This window comes from Sturnira hondurensis, unplaced genomic scaffold, assembly GCF_014824575.4.
Source record: "Sturnira hondurensis isolate 20B ecotype Veracruz unplaced genomic scaffold, ASM1482457v3 Scaffold0019835, whole genome shotgun sequence".
NCBI classification, from domain to species: domain Eukaryota; kingdom Metazoa; phylum Chordata; class Mammalia; order Chiroptera; family Phyllostomidae; genus Sturnira; species Sturnira hondurensis.
Window position 1 is genome coordinate 4837526 of NW_028092466.1, and position 23457 is coordinate 4860982.

Genomic DNA, 23457 nt, shown 5'->3' on the forward strand with positions numbered 1-23457 from the left:
ATGAAGAATAACTTCAGAAGTGAGAAAAAGATGCTGATAATGGAGCAAATATTAGGTCCTATGCAGATAAAGGAATAGAAACAAGATGTAGGAGGAGCTCAGATAGTGAATCTTGACCTCTAGGTACATCCACTGACGCTGTACTGTGAGCAGCATCTCAATAACTTCCAAAATGAGGGAGAGGCAGCGTTCCCAGTGGTCCACATCCTTCTCAAAGGCCTTGACAAAACGAGATGCCTTCATGGTGGATATAGCCACCTGGTTATCTTCCAGTGCCTGGAATACTTCCTCTGTACCTCTGAGGAGGAAAGCATCAAAATCATATTCCTTCCCCATTTGCCATTCTTTGGTCCCCTCTCCAGAGCCCAGGTCACACAGCACTCCCCTCTCCTGGCTCCCTGAAACCCTCTCTACCTGAGTCGGTGATGGCCCTTATCCTTGTAGGGTACTACATCTAGCTGAATCACATCCCAAGTCTTAGCAATGTTTTGTAATGCCTGCAGAAAGAAATTGGGTGAACAGAGCAGTCAAATATTTCATCCTCAAGGGGAATAGGAGCTGTGAGACACCATCAGATGATAAAAACCTGGAAGCCTTTGTTCCAGGCTTAGGAGGTGGGGGAGTATGGGGAAGGATTCTGTCATACCAACTCTATAGCCAGTTCTTTGGTTGCTGAGGCCGAGATCTCCCCAATTTTCTCCACGTGTTGATCCATCCCCAGCTCCACAATCTGCTCCAGGGTGAATCTTTCGGATTCCTGATCAAACTCCCACTGGACCTCATCCCTGACCTGATCCCAGTGCCTGCAGCCAGGGGCAGAAGGTCAGTTTAGGAAGCTGGACACCAGGGCCTACTGGAAAGTATTAGCATCACTCCCCGGACTTCTTCCCATTGGGATATTATGGTTCTGTGTATTCATTTATTCACGATTCCACATTTACTAAATAGGCTCTGAGATACAATCTTAGGCACTGTGAGGAATACAGAGATTGAGGTGCAGGTTCTCTAGAGAAGGAGTTAAGAGATTATTGCAGGCTCATTGCAGACTATATGCTGAGCTAAGTGCAGTACATGAAACATCTCACTCAGTTCTCACAACCCCTCTATAAATGAGAAGTTTGTCATTCCATTTATATGTGAAGAAACTGAGACTTAGAGAGGTTAAATAACTTAGGCAAATAAAGTGGTTAGGTTATATTTAACCGCCTAATATTTAATGGTGAAACATGGAGGGTAATGCAAAATAAGTTTAACAATTTTCTCCTAAATAAATAATTTATACTAAAACCCCATTTAGAAAACAGTTTATTCTATCCTCAATGGTTTCAAAGGACTTTTCTACTATATAATAAATTCCAGATGTATTAAAAGAATTAAACTTGAAAAAACAAAATTATAAAGAATTAGAAAAAAGTTGAAGAGAACACATTTATAACTCTGGAGTAGGAGAGGCCTTAAATAAGGCTCAGAAGCCAAAACATAAAGCAAGGAAGTCATACTTTTGGCTGCATCAAAAGAAAAAACTTTTGTATGACAGAAGGCATACAGCTTAGCTATGACAACATAAACCGAGAGGAGCTAGAGGGGAAAGGAAGCAGAGAAGGGTCCAGAGAGACAAGAGAACCCAGACAGTGCGAGAAACAGAGGGACAGTGGCAAGCCCTAGTGAAGCCTTCATCCAGACATACGTTTGTGGACAGAGGGGCAGAAATCATGATTACCATGGAGGGGACAGTTGAAAGACCCAGATGACAGCACAGGCCAGAGGGTCACCCCAGGAGCAGGGGAGCAGACTTACCTCTCTCTAAGGGCAGGGTTCCGCAGGTCTGAGATGAGAGGCATGGTCCTCTTGAACTGCTCAATTTTTGATCGAGTGTTTTCAATAATCTCCCAGTTTCGATCCTGAGCAAAAGTGGAAAGATTTAGAAGAGCTGAATCTTCCCACACAGTTCCCCTTCCTCAAGTGCTAATCTTCCTCCCACTCCTCTCTCAACACACCTTATACTCTTTGGCTAGTCTTGTGAGGCGACGAAACAGCCCATGGGCTATGGCCTCCATGGCCTCCGTCTGCAGGGTCAGGAACCGGCCAGTCTTCCACTGGTTCCAGTTCTCCTCCCAGTCCCGTGTGATCTCCCACACTTGCTGGAGTGCATCGAGCTCCTTGATGGCAGAAAACAGAAAGATGTGTTTAGTAACTTGCTGACAAACACTCAGGGTCTTTGCTCCTCTCATTTGAGAAGCTTCTCCCTTCAGGCAGTAGAGCTGCCTCCTCAGTTTGGATTTGTTTCTCCATACTCTTGCCTTGGGAGCTCCCTAAGGGACAAGAACATGAAAGGATCCTCAGCATCATTAGTCAGTAGGGACATGCAAATCAAAACCACGATGAAATTTGACTTCACCATGATGGCCTTTTTTTTTTTTAGAACCAAAAAATTGCGAGCGCGCGAGGGGGGGGGGTGGAAGCTTGTACATTGCTAGTGGGAATGTAAAGTGGTACAGCTGCTGTGGAAAATAGCTTGGCGAGTCCTCAAAAAAAGTTAAACATAGAATTATGTGATACAACAATTCCACTGCTAGGTATCTACCCACAAGAACTGAGAATAAAGACTCAAACAAATACGAGTACACACATGTCCATGCAGCACTACTCACATCAGCTGAAAGGTGGGAAAACCCAAATGTCCACCAACTTGTTAATGGATAAACAACATGTGGTAAATCCATACAATAAAGTGTTATTCAGCCATAAAAAAATGAAGTATTGATACATACTACAACATGATGAACCTTGAAAACATTATGCTAAATGAAAAAAGCCAGACACAAAGCCACATATTTGTGTGATTCCATTTATGTAAAATGGCCAGAACAGGTAAATCCATACACACAGAGGATAAATCAGCGACCAACAAGGGCTCGGGAGAGAGGGGATGGGGAATAACTGCTAATGGGCAGAGGGTTTCCTTCAGGGGTGATGGAAATGTTTTGGAACTAGAGGTGGTAGATACGCAACATTGTGAATGTATGGAATGCCAGTGAATTGTTCACTTTAAAGTGGTTATTTTGTTATCTAAATTTTACATCAGTTTTTTTCTTTAAAAACTCCTTGTGCACCCATCTTCCTAGTCCCGGCTGTTTTTCCAGGCTCTTAGGATGCATTCACCTGTCCATTGCCCCCTCTCTTTGGTTACCACGAGCATCTAGCTCAGCACCCCACCTTCTCCAGGTTCTGCAAGTCCTTGGAGACTGGCTGCTCAATCTTGAAGATGCCCAAATTGGCACGGAGACTGTTTTCTTCCTCCCGCATGGCATTCAGCATGGCCCGTACTTGGGCAATCTGGTCCAGAGCAGCCTGATGTCCCACATTACTGGTGAAGGGGCCTGTGGAAAGTCCAGGATGAAGGTCAGATGCCACTCAAGGCCATAGTCCTCTAAAGGGACTGTCATCCCTCTCCGACCTCTTTGTGGGTAAATCTCACTTCTTCCTCATGTGAGAGAGGGAAGGAAAAGAAAATAAGAGAAGGTGCACTGAAAGAATGATGAGTAAACTCAAAACAACTAAATGTGGCTTGAAAATCAAAAACAGATGGGACTCAGGAGGCGGGTATAAGAAAACTGGAAATGAGAGCTGGGCTGCTGCCTTTTGACCAAAAGTCAGAGGCAGCAGTCGGGTTGCTGACAGAAGTGCCACTGCTCCTTGCCTGCCCCAGACCACTCCTTCCTCCTCTCATCCTTGTTTGCACCTCCCTGGACTGTAGGCTTTGAGAGAGTGAGTCAAAACAATGGTAAAGAAGAATAGAGGTTGCGAAAAAGAGTACCTTTGCCATCAAATTCTTCCAGAAGATGATGTGCTTTCTTCTTGAAATCATCAGCTGAGTGAATGAGGCTTGTCTTGAATTTCTCCTTGTATTTCTTCAGCATCTGTTCACTGTCCAACAGGGTTTGTTGGAAGAGGACCCACTCTCCATTGAGACTGTCTAGCATCTCCAGCACCTGGGGATATCATACGAGGAGGTGACCCATGAGCCGAAGTTTTGTCCTTCTCACTAAAACTGTTTCTGATCCTCCAAAGCAGAAAGTGTGACCAACTTCTACACACAAAGAGGCCCAAAGAAATCAAGCAGTGAGTTGCTGGACCTAAAAGAAAACCATAAATTAACCAGAAATATCATTTGAGTTAGCTTTGGCTCTCAGAGCCTTTTGAACCTCGAGCCTTCTTCTCCCTGCCTCACTTCTCTGCTCTCCCTCTTGACAGCACTGGGGTCTTCTATGTGGGAAATTAGCTTCCCACACAACCTGCTGCTAGCATGGGTTCACCTCGGTGGACCAAACACTGCTAGAACTCACACTGTCCTGAACTGGCACCTCGTACTTCTCAAGAATGGTGAATTGCTCGTGGATGGGAGGAATCTGGGTCTCCAGGTTAGGCAAGTCATGTTGCAGGGTATCCATGAGTTGCAGACTGACTCCCAGTTCCTCCAGCGTCTGCGGAGGGTGGCTTATTCTAAAGTCAGGTAAAGAGAGCACAGGTAAGCATATGGGATGGGGCCTGCTCTCCCCACGCCTGTGCCTGGGGCCCGTGCCCATACTTCTCCGCATTTTCCTTCAGGTAAGTGTGCAGCTCCAGGAGGCGCCGGGCCGCCATCTCCTTGAGCAGAGTCGTGAACTTGTTCTGCCACTCGTTGCAGTGCTGCACCAGCGAGAACTTGAGATTCGAGCAGTCCAGCAACACAAACTGGATATTGAGGACTGTCTCCTCCTTCTGCACGTTATTAGCAACCTCCGTGTAGCTGAAAGGCCCATATTCCTGCTAAGATGTCTTTTCTTTACAGCCATGACCACTGCCCTGATGCTAGTTCAAGTTCTCATTCCCTACCGCCCAGACCTGTGCAGCAGCTCTAAAGCATTCTTCTACTCCAAGGTGTCTCTCATTTCGGTCCCTCCCAGGCATACAGCTGTGATCATGTCATTTCCCCAACCACTATCAACAGGATAACTATCAGACTCCTTGGTCTGGCATTCAAGGCCTGGGTTGACTTCCCACTGCTGCTCACTAGCTCTATGACTTAAGGCAGATTATTTAACTGTTGGAAGCCTCAGTTTCCTCATCTGTAACATGATGATAATAATCAACCCATATCACGAGGCTGTTGAGAGAGTAAAGTTGCTTGTTGTATATAAATTCCTTTGCATCCTCCCTTTCCTATCCTATGTTCCAGACTACTCACTATTGGTGAACATGCTTATGTATTCCCATCTTTATGCCTTTCCTTATGCTATTTTCTCTACCTGGTATTCCCTCCACCTGCCCATCTCTGCCTCTTGAAATCCTACCTATTCGATGAAGCCCAGCCCCAAAGTCACTCCCTTCACAAAGCCTTTCCTAACGCCCCTGGATGAAAAATTCTCTCTCCTTCCACTGAACTGCCTTGGTACCTGATAAACCTTAATCATATCATTTTTACATTGGAAGCTTCTGTAATAATAAGTGCATTAGGGCAGTACTTTAGAGTTCACAAAGTGCTGTTACATATATTTAATAATCTCACAACCTTATAAGGGGAGGTTGTATAATATCTGTTTCACAAGAGACTGAGGCCCAGAGAATCTAAGTAACTTGCCTAAAGTTACACAGCTAGAAAGTGGTAGAGCTGGGATTTCAGCCACTCTCAAGTGCCCACCACCGCTCTTCTGGCTTCTCTACTACACTATTGCCCTCAGGAGGAAACACTTGTTCATTTCTTCTTTTGATTTCTCATGGACCCATAGGACAATGGCGTTTATTTAACAAATGAGTGAACAACCAGAGGACAAAGAGATAGGAGCTCTTTCCCTGCCTTCAGAACTCAAGCATCTTTTTCAATTTAATTCCAATCTACCTTCTTAAAATTAAACGTGTTCACTTCTCTCATCCTTTGTATCCCAAGGATTTCTTCCTTTCTAATAAAACCCTGTGGGTAGTCCTCACCAAAACAGCTTTCTCCCTAAATCTTGTCCAGCTCTTATCAGACCTAACTGCTAAGAAACAAAGGTCCAATTCCCTAGGTCCTGCTCTTTTCCTTTAGTTGAGGACACACTTTCTGCACCCCTCCTTAACCCAACCTTCCTTCCTAAGTCTCTAGACCTGGAATGCCTTCTGAGATTCTAGACCTCTTAGAGACAGACCTGCACATCCACCTGTCCTCCTTACCGGGCAATGTCGGCATCAAAAGAAGAGACAGGGGGGTTGAGGCGCTGATAGCGACGAATGAAAGAGTCTTTGTTGATCTCCCAGATCTCCCGATACATATCCCAGGTTTTGAGGTAGTTCTGAAGCAGGCTTGCATTATTGGTCATACCGCTGCTGATCTGGGCCTGGATCTTCTTGATGTCCTCATCTCGCTCTTCAGAAGCCAGCAAAATGCTTCTCATTAACTATCATTTCAACCCAAGCTCCAGACTGGCCTCTGGCCACTTCCTCAAGACCCCCTGTTCCAATACCACCTCCCCTAAGAAATGAGACTCAAACATAAGCATTAGAAAATAAAGGAGGAAGCAGAAAGTAAAGTATGAATCTAATCTGTGGGATTCAGATGTATCATCTATTGCTATCTGGACATGTTATATGCCAGCCCCACTCTCAAACTTGTCCTTCCTAATCTCCCACCCTAAATCCCAAATTCTTTGAGCATCAGTTACCTAAACTCAACCTTCATCCCTGCCTTTGCTCACTTCCCCAATCTAGCCCCTTGACCTGCATTTCTTACCCATATTGGAAATGACTGGCCCAGTGTGTCTGAAAACAGCCCTGGTCTCTCCTCCTAGCTCTATTCACTCCTAAGCCTCTGATAGCCCCACACCAGATGCCCTCCGCATTGCCTACTCACCCACAATTGTATGGATGGGGTCACGATGAAACTTGCGCTTGGAGAGAATTTCTGGGAGGTGGCGGAAGATAGAGATGGTGGAAAAAAGGTGCTTGCCAATGTCATTGACCACACTTGCTAAAGTGTGCAGGGTGGGTGAGAATTCCACCTGTGGGAACACAGTGGGGAGAGCCTTAGGAGACAGGCCTAAGCACCAGTAAGGTTGAGCAACTCAGAACCAGGTCCAGGGGCCATAGCATAAAGTCAGGGCTAAGGGTCAAGTTTAAGGATTGAGGGAGACTGGGGAATAAAGTATAAATAGTTCTCAGGTGTCAGCAGCAAAGTGATCCCCACCTGTGCTACACCTCCCTGCATGTCATTCTGCAAAGTTACAAGGACTCGGAAGAGTGGGTTTGGAGTGGTCTTTCCATCCCCATTGATAGCTTTGGACAGTTCCAACAGTGACCACTTCACATTCAGACGCAGGGCATCCTCCATTATGCGGTCCAATCGAATCATGTATAGCATCCACTGCTGCTGAATCTGGTATGAAGAGGGAAGGGAAAGAGAACCATCAGGGAAGGACAGGCAGGTCCAGCCAACAGGGATGGGAACAAGCTGGTTAAATAAGACTCTGAGTCCTGAAGGAAGGAGGTGTGAAAGACTGAAGGTTGGGCAAATCCAATAATAGAGCAGGACATTTAAGAAGCATACACTGGGGGGATTTTAAAAAAATCAAGAGAGCTGTCTGATGGGACTGGAGGGCTGGGGGCTTCCCCAACCACAAAGCCCTGGCCACAGGAGCCCTACCTCAGGGCCATCATTCTTGAAGACTTCGTAAGAGTTGGTCATGATGGCTATCACATCCTGGTGCAGGCTCATCAATTTCTGCTGCACAGCTGCCCGATGCTCTCTTTGGTCCTCCTCAAATTCCAGGTCCCTGTATACTCGTTTGCCACTAATTCGTACCAACAATGTCTCTGATATCTCTTGGGCTCGCCAGCCAATGGTCAGAGTAGATGCCTTGAACTCATTCACAATCGCCTGTACCTGGACTCAGACCCCCCCCACCACCACCATGGGGTGAGGATTCAGCTTGGGAAGAAACCCTCTGGGCCTAATTTGATCCTCCTACCTATCCTCTACCTACAGTTGCCAACAACAACAAAAAAAAGTCCTTCCCCAAGCACACTTAATTCCTTTTCCATTACTCCCTAGTCTCTTCACTACCTACAACTCAGGTATTCAGTTCCCATGCACCAGTCTCTTGTTCAGCTTTTAGGGTCTGATGACCATGGCCTACCTTGCTGGCATGTATGCGGCACTCTGTGATGAAGAAGGCACTGGCCCCCTTTAAGGCCCAGTGCAGTTTCTTGAGTCCAGGGTGGATCTTCTTATCCAGGTATCGGATACGCTCTTTGAACAGGGCCTGTTCATCTGGCGACAGCATGGCAATAATCCTGTGTGTAAGAGCAGTCAGGTAGCTGATGGGGACAAGCTCTGAAGACCTCTCCTCCACACCAGGAAACCTGGTGCAAAAATCAGAAAGTTCACGATTCTAGACTAGTGCTTTCCAATAAAACATTCTGCAATGAAAGACATGTTCTACAAGCTGTGCTAATATGATAGGCTATGAAAAATTGAAAATGTAGCCTATGCACATGAGTGGCTAAATTTTTTAATTTTATTTGATTCGATTAATTAAGTAAAATAGTAATAGCCACCTGCTGCTAGTGCTACCATAGTGGATAGTTCAGTTCTAGACACTCAAAAAAGAGTGCTGGATCCGCTCCCTTGGACTTTAATTGGGCTGAAAGAGGAACACAACCCAGGACAAAGCCTCACTCCAGAAATGAGTAGTAAGGGCATTAAGAGAAAGGGTGCCAGCATGGCCTTGGTTCCATGAATTTGATGTTATTCTGTGCCCATAACCCTAATGCCAGTTTCACTCCTAGAGAAGTGAACCAGTCTTGCAATGTATATGGCCCAAATGCTCCACAGGGTGGGAAAGAACCTGGTTGTTTTTGCTCTCTGCCCAAAAGGTAGAAGACAAAACTACAAGGGAATAAGCATAGAGCCATGAGAGAGCAGTGAAACTGGTGTTTCTTCTTCTTCTTCTTTTTTTTTTTTGAGATGGACAAAATGTAAAACATGGACACTATAGGAAAAGGACAACCCCATGGAGCAGATAAGACAAAGACGGGGGATAAAGTAGCATACAGAAGGTCTGCCATGCAGACTGGAGCCCTACTTATTGTAGTCTCGGGCAACAAGAAGAAGATTTTCACGAAGAATGCGCAGGTCCTCTGCACGTTCAGCTACATTCACCACATAATGGGGTATCTCAAACAGCAGCCGCTCCCAGTAGTCAATCTCCACAAAGAGAATCATCAGGGACCTTGGGGAGAAAGAAAAGCAAAGCAGCTGAGGGTATTGCTCAAGGGCATAAGCAAGAACCAACAACAGATGCAGAGGGTGCAGGGATGGGCAGCACTGGGGTATTTAAAGATAAGAAATGACGAAGAGCCCTGGCTAGTGTAGCTCAATGGATTGAGCACCAACCTATGAACCAAAGGGTCACCTGGTTGATTCCCAGTCAGGGCACATGCCTGGCTTGCAGGCCAGCTCCCTGTTAGGGGGCGTGTGAGAGGCAACCACATTGATGTCTCTCTCCTTCTATTTCTCCCTCCCCTCCCCTTTCTAAAAAATAAATAGATAGATAAATAAGAAAATAAATAAATATAAAGAAATGAAGGGGAATCTCCAGGTAAGAAGGCTGACTGGACATATTGATTCTTGCTCCTCTTCCCAAACCACTAACCCAAACAATAAAGGGGTTTTTGTTGCTTAATGCAAAAACCCACAAATACAAGGAAAGAACAGGATAACTGGGAAGCTGAAAAGCAGATGGATAGGGAACAGAATTGGAATCCTAAGCTGGTGATGGACCCAGCTAAGAAACCACCCACTTCATGCTGTAGGACTCTCTATAGGCCCAGGGGCTAGTGGCTTTAAGTATCAAGGAAGCAGGTGGAGGCAGGACTAAAACAGGAAAACCAGGTAAAAATTTAAGAAGCAGCTCTCCCCATGTCTGCTCCCCTACTCTGTACAGTTAAGCAAGAGCGCAATTCACCTCAACAAAATACTACATGCTTGTGGTATGAGAAGGCAGTACAGAAACAGGGTCTTTGGACTGTGGGCCCCAGGTCCAGCTGAAGGAGAGGTATTATACTGAGAGAAGCAGGCATTAAATGCTCAGGTGCACACTAAATGTTAAGACCTCCAGCCTTATTCTCCTACCCAGAAATTAGCACTCTGGCAGCTGGACCTACACCCTCCAGAATGCAGTTTGAAAGACTGTTCTCTGTGGCCTCTGACCAGCCTAAGAGGAAAAGCGTCAAAGATAATGACCTCAGGAGTCCCCAGAAAACATCCCACTGTTGTGAAGCTCCCAGCTGAGAAGCCCCACCATCTGCTCAGCAGGCCTTCCAATCAGCCTTCCAGCTCCCTTCCCTTAAATATGGACAGACAGCCAAGGATCTCAAAACCAGTGGTCTCTGTCTTTCCAGGTACAGAAGGTGAGCAGCCAAATGAACAGAAGACAGCATCGAGAGGGGAACAAAGAAGACTGCCCATTCCAAATAAATAAAACAAACAAAACTGCCTGCTAGCATCCTCAGAGAGAGGAAAGAAACAAAGGAACATTTGTGAAACAAAAACAAGATGCTATAAAAGAAAACACGAAAGAGCTCTTGGAGGTTAAAAATGATAACAGATGTCCTGGGGCGGGGGGGGGGGGGGGGGGGGGGGGGTGAGGCGGGGGGGCAGGGGGAGGGNGGGTGCGGCGCGGGCGCAGGGCTCGGTGGGTTGAAGCGTAATCCTGCAAACCGAAAGATCATTGATTCATTTCCCAGTCAAGGCACATGCCTGGGTTGCAGGTTCTGTCCCTAGTGGGGCACGTGAAAGAGGCCTCATTCCTTAGTGTAAGCCACCTGGCAACACCCCAATCCTGGCTACATCCACTGTCATCCCCACTGTGCCCATGTGAAGGTGGTCCAGCAAGGCTAGAAAAAATCACATGACCACACAGATTAGTGCTCTGGGCATTCAAGGTCTTCAACCCCAGCTGAGCTCTCCAGATTGCATCCTGGGATTTTCGCAACCTGCTTTCCCTCCTGTTCTCACAGTAACTGCAAATCCTGACTACTTTTTCAAATCTGGCCTCCCTCTCTCCACTTCTGTGAAAAGCCTCACCTCCTGCATCACAGAAATACAACAGACATCAGGTGAGAACCCCATGCACTTCCTGCTATCGAAATTAAGCCTACAATTTCTCTCATTTATGACAGAAGAGGACCTCCTCACACCCAGGTCAACCCTTCTTCCTAGGCTCTGTTCTGACAAGGTTTCCTCCTTCTTTGTCAGATGCCATCTTCTCCAGCTCTCCTATACCCTCAGCCTACTAGGTTCCTTCCCATCAACATTTAAGTAAGGCCAAGTTTTTACAATCTTGTGAAAAATAACAACAAAACCATCCTTTCCTTGATTCCATATTCTGGCTACAGGTACCACACTCCACTCTGTGCTCCCCTTTACAGCCTGCCTTCTGAAAAGAATTATTCTCAAGAACTCCATTTTTTTTCCTCCCACTCCTCAGCCCTCTGAGAGCCACCCCCACTTCACCTCTAATCTAAAACTGTTCTCATCAAGTTTCCACAGGACTTTTTTTCTTCTTTTTTAAAAAAGATTTTATTTATTTATTTCAGACAGAGGGGAAGGGAGGGAGAAAGAGAGGAAGAGAAACATCAATGTGTGGTTGCCTCTCACACACCCCCAACTGGGGACCTGGCCCACAACCCAGGCATGTGCGCTGACTGGGAATCATCGAACTGGGAAGCTTTGGTTTGCAGACCGGTGCTCAGTCCACTGAGCACACCAACCAGGGCTCCACAGGACTTCTTGTAGTTAAACCTCACAGACCTCCTCAGGCCCCATCCCCCTTAATCTCTCTGCAGGCCTTAACATTCTGGTGGACTGCTCCACACCTTCCTCGGACACTTGTTTCCTGGCTTATAGACCACAGTTCTCTGATCTGCCCTGCCCTTCAGTAGAAGTATGCTTCTCTGTCCAGTGTCACTTGGAAATCACGTTGAGTCAAGCACTGGAGACTCAGTAAAGAACCCACTTTCCCTGGGAAATGTAGTTCCCTTAAATAAGGGCTCCTCCAGTTTCTTCACATCCAACACATCCTCCCTGAATGATCTCATCCACTGCCATGGCTTCAGCTGCCTTCTGTAGCTGATGACTCCCAAAACTACATGGCTAACCTATACTCTAGACTTCTTTGTTTATTTGTTTTTTACAACCCTGCAATACATCAGCTGTGTATTGTATTGTTTACCATTCCAACTCGTCTCCTTCCATCACCATTTATCCCCCCTTTACCTTCTTCTACCTCCCCTCACTGCCCTTCCTCAGCCCTAGACTTCTATGCCTAACTGTCCAGTAGGTAGCTCCCCACATTGTCTCACAGGTACATCGCTATCACTGTCCAGAAATGAATTCACCATTTGCACTGTAAATGTGGAATTCTTGTCTCAGGGAACAGCAATATCTGCTGCCTAAACCAGAACTGTGTGTCCTCCCTCAGCCTCACTTTCCAACATCCAACTGACTACCAACTCCTTTGGTTTTAACATTCAAAAGTAAAGTTCAAAAATTTCAATATCTCCAAGGAAAGTGCAGTTCAACTGTGATGATAAATAGTAACTGACATTTGGCCTAAAGTTGAGCTAAAGAGCTCAAGGCCTCTAATGCCATATGGAAATGTCAGTCCAATGTGATTGGTCCAAAGTGCCACTTTGTGATTTTTCAAGAGAGGCCAATAAGTGTGCTTTTATACAAAATCTCCTGAACAACTAATTCAACTGAAAAATAATAATAAGTGGGGGCTTCTGGACTACTGGCAATGTTCTTTCCTTGACCTGGGTGATAGTTGCAAGGGTATTTATTTTATACCTATTTGTTAGGCTGAATGTGTAAGTTTTAAGTTCTCTGTGTGTACACTATGATATGTTTCATAACAAGAAATGTTTTTCAAATGAAAAAACTATTTAAACAATAAATTATTTGTAAAAGTGACTGGGTACAAAATGAACTTATTGATATCAAAGTTCTCCAATATAAAGACTGTAACCAGTTAAACATTACTGTAGAGGAAAAGAGACCCATGATAATTAAAACAATAAAAATAAAATACCAAAAATTAACAGATTAATAAATTTTATATATTATAACATTTACTAATGTTATATGTAACATTTGTATATTATAATATTATATATTATAATACTTCTTGTTCATGGATTAACATAGATGGAAAAAATGACGGATTAAAAAACAAGACTTAAATAAATGAAAGAAAAATACACTATTCTTAGGTAGAAACACTCAAATCTTAAAGATGTTCATTCTTAAGTTAACCTATAAATTTAGCCCAATCCTTTCTCTTACAAAAATTAAAATGGGACTATTTTTGGAACTAAGCAAATCAATTATAAAGTTCTTATGGGAAATATGTATTTTAAATATTCAAAAAAACTCTGAAAAAGGAAAGTAATGAAGACAATAATTAAAACAGTTTGGTACCTACACATGAACAGAAAAACATACCAGAACAGAATAGTGAATTCCAAAGTAGGCAAAAATTATACTTGGGAATTTGTTATATTATAAAAATAGTTCAGTAAATAAGATTGGGTCAACTGGCTAGCTATCTGGGGATTAAAAAAAAAGAAAAAAAAGTTGTACCTCTCTCCTTACATCAAAATAAATTACAAATGGATCAAAGATCTAAATGTAAAGAAGATCCCTAACTTGTATGCCTTGTTTGGACATCGTGCCACAAAGCAAAATGTCACCAGTTCAATCCCCTGTCAGGGCTCATGACCAGGTTGCAGGTTCAGTCTCCAAGCATGGTGCACGTGAGAGGCAACCAATCAATGTTTCTCTCTCATATTGATCTTTCTCTCTCTCTCTTCTTCCTTTTTCTTCTCTCCAAATAATAAATAAAATATTTTTAAAAATAAATTTAAAATATAAGGAATAAAACCACAAAATACCGGGAAAATTTTTTCAGACATTTAAAAAATATTTTAAAATAGCCCTGGCTGGTTATAGCTCAGTGGACTGAATGCTGGCCTTTGAACCAAAGGGTCGCTGGTTCAATTCCCAGTCAGGGCACATGCCTAGGTTGCAGGCCAGGTCCCCAATGGGGTATGTGTGAGAGGCAACCACATACTGATGTTTCTCTATCTTTCTCTCTCCCTTCTCCTCTCTCTAAAAAGTAAATAAAATCTTTAAACAATATTTTTAAATAACTTATATTTTTAAAATTATTTTTTATTTTTTAAATTACAGTTGACATACAGCATTATATTAGTTTCAGGTATATGCCCCAATGATTAGACATTATATAAATTACCAAGTGATCATCCTGATAAATCTCATACCCATATGACACCATATGTAGCTATTAGAATATTATCAACTACATTCCCTGTGTTGTACTTTACATCCCCATAACTATTCTCTAACAACCAATTTGTACTTCTTAATCCCCTCACCTTTTTTTCACCCATTCCTCTGACCTCCCTCCCATCTAGCAACCTTCAAAATGTCCTCTGTATCAAGGACTTCCACCAAGATGGAGGCATAGGTGGAAACACTGTGCCTTCTCCCACAACCAAGTTTGAATACAACACAGGTTTGGAGAACAAAGACACACCCAAAGACCAGAAAATTTAATTATACGGAAGTCCGACAACTACGAACCGATCAACAGGGATGGTAAGAGGGACGAAGCCAGCAGGGGAGCAGGGGCAGGACAGATCCCCCGACCTAGACGAGCAGGCAGCCCGGAACCAGTTGGTGTGTGGGGCACACTGACCACGGTCGCACATTCGCGCACAGTGAGACGGACCACACAGGCCCCAGGGGGCGAACCTAGTGGTGGAGGGCTGATGGCGGTGGCACACTTGCGTGCAGTGGGATGAAACGCGTGGGCCCAGTGACCATGGTGGCTGCGACAACGGTGGGGGCCTCGGCGGCAGGTGGCAGACGGGACGCCATAGTCCCTCTTTGACCCCGCCCCCACATACAGCATCACAACCCAGCAACTGGGTCACCCTGCTCTAGTGAACACCTTAGGGCTCCGATCCTGCTACGGAGCAGGCACAAACAGCCCAAAAGATGGCGCAAACAGAACTCAAAGTCCCAGAGCCAATAACTCTCAGTGACCGAGAAATTGCCAGCCTCTCAGAAGCACAATTCAAGACACTGTTTATCAGGATGCTAACAGAACTGGTTGATCATAGCCACAAATTAGAGGAAAATATGAAGGCTAAACTAATTGAATTGAAGGGAGATGTCCAGGAAATCAATAGCGATGGAAACAAAACTGGGACTCAAATCAATGGAATGGACCAGAAGGAAGAATGAAACATCCGACCAGAAAGGAATGAAGAAATGAGAATTCAAAAAAATGAGGAGAGGCTTAAGAACCTCCAGGACATCTTTAAACGTTCCAACATCCGGATTATAGGGGTACCAGAAGGGGGAAAGAAACAGCCACGAGTGGAAAACTTATTTGAACAAATAATAAAGGAGAACTTCCCCAGTCTGGCAAAGGAAATAGACTTCCAGGAAATCCAGGAAGCTCAGAGAGTCCCAAAGAAGTTGGACCCAAGAAGGAACACACCAAGGCACATCATAATTACATTAGCCAAGACTAAAATGAAGGAGAGAATCCTAGAAGCAGCAAGGGATAAGGGGACAGTCACCTACAAAGGAGTACCCATCAGACTGTCAGCGGATTTCTCAAAAGAGACCTTACAGGCAAGAAGGGGCTGGAAAGAAGTATTCCAAGTCATGAAATCCAAAGACCTACAGCCAAGATTGCTTTATCCAGCAAAACTTTCATTTAGAATGGAAGGACAGATAAAGTGCTTCTCAGATAAGGTCAAGTTCAAGGAGTTCATCATCACCAAGCCCTTATTATATGAAATGCTAAAGGGACTTATATAAGAAAAAGAAGATGAAAAATATGAACAGTGAAAGGACAGCAAACACACAGTTACTAACAACCACACCTAAAACAAAAGCAAACCAAGAGAACAGCTAGATCAGGAGTGGAACCATAGAGATGAAGAACACATAGAGGGTTAGCAACAAGGGGGTGGGAGGGGGAGAAGAGGGGAGAAGGCACAGAAAATAGCATAGATGGTAGGTAGAAAATAGATAGGGGGAGGGCGAGAATAGTGGGGGAAATACAGAATCTAAAGAACTTGAGACACGTGGTTATAAACTAAGGGGGGGAGAATGGTGGGGGAGGGAGTGTGCGGGTGGAGGGGAATGAAGGGGGGAAGAGAACAACTGTAATGGTATAATCAATAAAATATATTTTAAAAAATATTTTTAAAATGTCCTCTGTATCTATGATTCTGCTTCTATTTTGCTTCTTTATTTATTTTGGTTGTTTTAAGATTCCTTTCTTAATACATGTTTATTTATTGCCATATTATTGTTCATAGTTTTTAAACTTTTTCCACATCTTTTTCTTTTAAAAGACCCTTAACATTTGATGTAATACTGATTTGGTGGTGATGAACTCCTCTAGCATTTTATTGTATGGGGAGCTCTTTATCTGCCCCTCAAATCTAAATGATAGCTTTGCCAGGTAGAGTTATCTTGGTTGTAGGTCCTTGCTTTTCAACACTTCGTGTATTTCTTGTCAATCCCTTTTGCCTGCAGAGTTTTTTTTGAGAAATCAACTGACAGTCTTGTGAGAACCCCCTGTAGGTAACTATCTGCTTTTCTTTTGCTGCTGTTTGTCTTTAACCTTTTGCATTTTAAATATTTTTAAAATAAAAAAATCTTGAATAGATTGAGACTTCCGCCAAGATGGAGGCATAGGTGGAAACACTGTGCCTTCTCCCACAACAAAGTTTGAATACAACAAAGGTTTAGTAAACAAAGACACACCAAAGAACAGAAAATTGAACTATATGGAAGTCTGACAACAACGAACTGTTCAACCAGGACTGGTAAGAGGGGCGGAGCCAGCAGCAGAGCAGGGTTGGGCAGGAAAGATCCCCTGACCTGGGAACACAGGAAGCTCGGACCTAGTTGGGGTGTGGGGCAGACTGACCGTGATCATGCTATTACAGTTGTCCCAATTTTTGTCTCCCTTTTATCCCCCCTTTTCCTCGCACCACCCCGACCCTCCAGCATTCCCTCCCCACCACCTTAGTTCATGTCCATGGGTTGTACATATAAGTTCTTTGGCTCCTCTGTTTCCTATAGTATTCTTAACCTCCCCCCATCTATTTTATGCCTACCAATTATGTTTCTTATTCCCTGTACCTTTCCCCACACACCCACTCCCTCCCCCTCATCACTGATAACCCTCCAGGTGATCTCCATTTCTGTGATTCTGTTCCTCTTCTAGTTGTTTGTTTAGTTTGTTTTGTTTTGTTGTTAGGTTCAGTTGTTGATAGTTGTGAGTTTGTTGTCATTTTACTGTTCATATTTTTTGATCATCTTCTTTTTCTTAGATAAGTCCCCTTAACATTTCACATAATAATGGCTTGGTGATGACAAACTCCTTTAACTTGACCTTATCTGGAAAGCATTATATCCATCCTCCCATTATAAATGATAGCTTTGCTAGATAGAGTATTCTTGGATGTAGGTCCTTGCCTTTTATGACTTTGAATACTTCTTTCCAGCCCCTTCTTGCCTATAAGGTTTCTTTTGAGAAATCAGCTAATAGTCTTACAGGAACTCCTTTGTAGGTAACTCTCTCCTTTCCTCTTGCTGCTTTTAAGATAGTCTCCTTGTCTCTAATCTTAGTGACTTAATTATGACGTGCTTTAGTGTGTTCCTCCTTGGGTCCAATTTCTTTAGTACTCTTTGGGCTTCCTGGAATTCCTGGAAGTCTATTTCCTTCACCAGATTGGGGCAGTTTTTCTTCATTGTTTGTTCGAGTAAGTTTTCAATTTCTTGGTCTTGTTCTTCTCCTTCTGGCACCCCTATGATTCGTATGTTGGAGTGCTTAAAGTTGTCCCATAGGCTCCTAAGCCTTTCCTCATTTTTCTGAATTCTGTTTCTTCATTCTGCTCCAGTTGGATGTTTATTTCTTCCTTTTGTTCCAAATTGTTGTTGATTTGAGTCCTGGTTTCCTTTTCTTCTCTGTTGATTTCCTGTATATTTTGGTTTATTTCATTTTGTGTAGCCTTCATTACTTCCTTTATTTTTTGACTGAGCTCAATCAGTTCTGTGAGCATCCTGATTACCAGTGTTTTGAACTCTGTATCAGATATGTTGTCTATCTCCTTGTCGTTTAGCTCTTTTTCTGGAATTTTGATCTGTTCTTTCATTTGTACCATATTTCTTTGTCTCAGCACACCTGTTATGTTGTAAGGGGGCAGAGCTTTAGGTATTCACCAGGGTGGGGCAACCAACATGGCTGCATTGTGGCGCTATCTGTGAGGGGGGGTCTTAGAGGGAACAATGCCATTCTCTCACTCTGCTCTAGCCCCACCTTCCAACAAATTCTCCTGTGAGACTGGGAGTTTCTCCCACTGTCGCAAGCCCCACAGTATTTTATAGACAGAGGTTTTGAGTCATTAGTTCCCTTTCAGCCAGCCCTACCTCACCTGCCACCTTGCTGCACATCCTCTCTGCTCAGCTGCCAGTCTTGCCCCTCCTACTGGACTGGACGAATGTTTCTTTAAATCCTTGGTTGTTGGCATTCTGTGCAGTTTGATTTTCTGGCACTTCTGGTTTGTTTATTTTTTTTAATTGATTGCTATCCTTCTTTTGGTTGTGTGAGGAAGCAAAGCGTTTCTTCCTACACCTCCATCTTGGCTGGAACCAATAATTTGATGTTTTGAAATCTGTGTGGTCTCCTTTATTTTCTTTAAATGAAATTGCACTTTTTAATCACAAGATAAAAGATCCCACAACCTGAAGAGGCTCTCGTGAAACTTCGTATTCTACTGAATGTTATTTGAATACTATTAAATGTTATTTCTAGAGGATATTGAGGTAAATATTCTAGAATATTTTGTGTCTGTTCTATAGGAAAGCACTGAATTAACAATATAGAAAATAATATCACATTTCATGTTTTACAAAGGATTATATTTCCATCTTTATTGGAGAGTAATCTTCCAATAGAATTATTTAAAGTGCTAATTTATTTGTAATATGTCCTTTAAGGGACTGTGGGACAAGAAATACTGTTTTTCAAACCTTGACAATCTCCACTAAAGTTTGTGCTATTTTTGAAACTGTCTAAATATGATAAAGTGAACAAGCCTCTCTCAAGTACCAATGAACAACAACAACAAAAATACCAATGAACAGGGAATTACTAGACATGTAAAGAAAGGCTCTGGAGTAAAAGAGAGAGGCCAAAACAAACAAACAAAAAAAACCACTTTCAACTTAGAACTCCAAAGTCAGCCAACTGTCCAACAAGTGGAACACAGAAAACAATTTTGTCACTCATGCAAGAACTCAAAAAATGTACCTCCTGTGCACTGTTTTTGCAGAAAGCTACTACCAGATGCACTCTAAAATAAGGGTGTAAATTAAGAAAGAGGGAGACAAAGGAAATAGGAATCAAACAAGAAAAGAGGCTCAGGGGTCTTCCGGCCAAGATGGAGGCATAAGTGGAAACACTGTGCCTCCTCCCACAATCAAGTTTAAAGACAACAAAGTTTTAGTAACAAAAATGCAACCAAAACACAGAAAATTGAACTAATGGAAGTCCGACAACAAGGGGCTATGGTTAGTGGTTTGAGAAGAGGAGCAAAAATCAATATGTCCAGTCACCTTCTTACCTGGAGATTCCCCTTCATTTCTTTATATTTATTTATCTATCTATCTATCTATCTATCTATTTATTTTTAGAGAGGGGAGGGGAGGGAGAAATAGAAGGAGAGAAACATCAATGTGGTTGCCTTTCACACGCCTCCTAACAGGGAGCTGGCCTGCAACCCAGGCATGTGCCCTGACTGGGAATCAACCAGGTGACCCTTTGGTTCATAGGTTGGTGCTCAATCCATTGAGCTACACCAGCCAGGGTTCTTCTTCATTTCTTATCTTTAAATACCTCAGTGCTGCCCATCCCTGCACCCTCTGCATCTGTTGTTGGTTCTTGCTTATGCCTTTGAGCAATACCCTCAACTGCTTTGCTGTCTTTCTCCCCAAGGTTCCTGGTGCAACCATTCAGCCAGACCGGAAAGAAGAGCAGAGCCAGCAACTGGTGGAGCGGGGTTACGCAGAAAAACTCGGCCACACCAACTCAAGCACGAGGGCTTCGGTTTGCAGATTCCAGGTATGGGGTTGCAACAGGCAGAGCCAGTGGGGGCGTAAGGCGGCAGGCTAACTGCAGTCACACATTCACGCACAGATAAATCAGGCGAAGGAGTGAGCAGTGAGAGGGATCATGTAGGCCCCAGTGGTAGGAAGTAGCAGAGGGGACCACCATTGCCCCTCTCTGACCCCGCCCCCACATACAGCATCACAACCCAGCAACTGAGTTGCCCCGCCCTGGTGAATACCTAGGACTCTGCCCCTCATACGTAACAGGCACAAACAGACCAAAACATTATGTCTCAAGAAGAACTCAAAGCCCCAGAACCAATAACTCTAAGTGACCAAGAAATAGCCAACCTATCAGATGTGCAGTTCAAAATACTGGTGATCAGGATGCTCACAGAACTGGTTGATTTTAGTCACAAATTAGAGGAACAAATGAAGGCTAAACTAATTCAAATGAAGGGAAATGCACAGGGAACCAATAGTGATGCAAACAAAACTGGGACTCAAATCAAGGGAGTGGATCAGAAGAAAGAAAAAAATGACCAAACAGAAAGCATGAAGAAACAAGAATTCAAAAAAATGAAGAGAGGCTTAGGAACCCCCAGGACATCTTTAAACATTCCAACATCCAGATTATAGGGGTACCAGAAGGGGGAAAGAAACAGCCACGAGTGGAAAATGTATTTGAACAAATAATAAAGGAGAACTTCCCCAGTCTGGCAAAGGAAATAGACTTCCAGGAAATCCAGGAAGCTCAGAGAGTCCCAAAGAAGGTGGACCCAAGAAGGAACACACCAAGGCACATCATAATTACATTAGCCAAGATTAAAATAAAGGAGAGAATTCTAGAAGCAGCAAGAGATAAGGGGTCAGTTACCTACAAAGGAGTACCCATCAGACTGTCAGCTGATTTCTCAAAGGAGACCTTACAGGCAAGAAGGAGCTGGAAAGAAGTATTCCAAGTCATGAAATCCAAAGACCTACATCCAAGATTGCTCTATCCAGCAAAGCTTTCATTCAGAATGGAAGAGCAGATAAAGTGCTTCTCAGGTAAGATCAAATTTAAGGAATTCATCATCACCAAGCCCTTATTATATGAAATGCTAAAGGGACTTATATAAGAAAAAGAAGATGAAAAATATGAACAGTGAAAGGACAGCAAACTCACAGTTATTAACAACCACACCTAAAACAAAAGCAAACTAAGAGGACAGCTAGATCAGGAGTGGAACCATAGAAATGAAGATCACACGGAGGGTTAGCAACAGGGGAGTGGGAGGAGGAGAAGGGGGGAGAAGGTACAGAGAATAAGTAGCATAGACAGTAGGTAGAAAATAGATAGAGGGGAGGGCAGGAAAAGTATAGGAAATATAGAATCTAAAGAACTTGAGACACGTGGATATAAACTAAAGGGGGGGAATGTTGGGGGAGGGGTATGCAGGGTGGAAGGGAATGAAGGGGGGGAAATAGGACAACTGTAATGGCATAATCAATAAAATATATTAAAAAGAAAAGAGTCTCAGGGAAGCCCAGGATGACGCCTCTGTAGCAGAAGGACAGTGAACTCCCGGGGAGAGAGCTCTAAGAAATCAGTATCATACCTTAAAAGTAACATAGTGAGGAAAAAGATTATTCACATTGTTTTTATGATTTGTCTGGAAGAACTAATGATAGTGAACAATGTGCCAACAAAAATAGTGAGGTAATTATTAATTCCAAAAAGGACAAACATTGTACAAGCAAGGAAAGCACTGCAATGACAGAATATTTCTTGGTTCAGCAGTAAACAATACTAACAGTCATATTAAGATAAATGATGAATATTGATTTAACTAAAAATTGTGCTATAACTACACTGGGAGGATGGATGGGTGTGAATATACATGGGAACATTTCTCTAAGTACAAACATATTTTCCTATGCTCTCCAAACTGGAGGCCTTGGATTTGTCTTCCTAGATATCATGGCAAGCCTACTTGGCCATATATACTATCCAACACTGTACCAAAATGTTTCTTCATTTTTCTCATCTTGACAAGATTTTCAAAGTAATTTTAAAGCAAATGATCAAATTTTAACTTGTCAGTCAACAGGATGAATTTGGATAACACCTTCCTGATGTTAACGTGAAAACCCTATGCAAAAATTTTTTCACAGCGATGTTCAGTTTTACCACAAGTTTGTCAATAATTTTCTTGAGTGAAAATTTTGTTTTATTGACAAATATACTTTACAAAAAGAAATCAATCTGGGGAATTATTATTTTTTTAATATAGTTTGTTGATTATACCATTACAGTTGTTCTATTCCCCCCTCCATACCCCTCCACCCGCACACTCCCTCCCCCACCATTCTCCCCCCTTAGTTTATAACCACGTGTCTCAAGTTCTTTAGATTCTATATTTCCCCCACTATTCTCGCCCTCCCCCTATCTATTTTCTACCTACCATCTATGCTATTTTCTGTGCCTTCTCCCCTCTTCTCCCCCTCCCACTCCCCTGTTGCTAACCCTCCATGTGTTCTTCATTTCTATGGTTCCACTCCTGATCTAGCTGTCCTCTTGGTTTGCTTTTGTTTTAGGTGTGGTTGTTAGTAACTGTGTGTTTGCTGTCCTTTCACTGTTCATATTTTTCATCTTCTTTTTCTTATATAAGTCCCTTTAGCATTTCATATAATAAGGGCTTGGTGATGATGAACTCCTTGAACTTGACCTTATCTGAGAAGCACTTTATCTGCCCTTCCATTCTAAATGAAAGTTTTGCTGGATAAAGCAATCTTGGCTGTAGGTCTTTGGATTTCATGACTTGGAATACTTCTTTCCAGCCCCTTCTTGCCTGTAAGGTCTCTTTTGAGAAATCCGCTGACAGTCTGATGGGTACTCCTTTGTAGGTGACTGTCCCCTTATCCCTTGCTGCTTCTAGGATTCTCTCCTTCATTTTGGTCTTGGCTAATGTAATTATGATGTGCCTTGGTGTGTTCCTTCTTGGGTCCAACTTCTTTGGCACTCTCTGAGCTTCCTGGATTTCCTGGAAGTCTATTTCCTTTGCCAGACTGGGGAAGTTCTCCTTTATTATTTGTTCAAATACATTTTCCACTCATGGCTGTTTCTTTCCCCCTTTTGGTACCCCTATAATCTGGATGTTGGAATGTTTAAAGATGTCCTGGGGGTTCCTAAGCCTCTCCTCATTTTTTTTTGAATTCTTGTTTCTTTACTATTTTCT

General features: G+C 43.2%; 1 protein-coding gene across 1 annotated transcript in view; it reads right to left on the reverse strand.

The window, feature by feature from the left end:
- Positions 1 to 23457, reverse strand: part of DNAH2 (dynein axonemal heavy chain 2) — a 120414-nt gene that overhangs the window by 58779 nt on the left and 38178 nt on the right. Inside the window, exons 15-29 of the mRNA XM_037028307.1 lie at positions 9096 to 9242; positions 8148 to 8304; positions 7655 to 7894; positions 7199 to 7387; positions 6866 to 7013; positions 6190 to 6382; positions 4589 to 4789; positions 4347 to 4503; positions 3818 to 3992; positions 3217 to 3380; positions 1998 to 2159; positions 1798 to 1901; positions 647 to 803; positions 415 to 497; positions 118 to 298 (exon numbers count right to left, since the gene is read on the reverse strand). Coding sequence (XP_036884202.1) covers positions 118 to 298; positions 415 to 497; positions 647 to 803; positions 1798 to 1901; positions 1998 to 2159; positions 3217 to 3380; positions 3818 to 3992; positions 4347 to 4503; positions 4589 to 4789; positions 6190 to 6382; positions 6866 to 7013; positions 7199 to 7387; positions 7655 to 7894; positions 8148 to 8304; positions 9096 to 9242 — 2458 coding nt within the window. The remainder of the gene's footprint in view (positions 1 to 117; positions 299 to 414; positions 498 to 646; positions 804 to 1797; positions 1902 to 1997; positions 2160 to 3216; positions 3381 to 3817; positions 3993 to 4346; positions 4504 to 4588; positions 4790 to 6189; positions 6383 to 6865; positions 7014 to 7198; positions 7388 to 7654; positions 7895 to 8147; positions 8305 to 9095; positions 9243 to 23457) is intronic.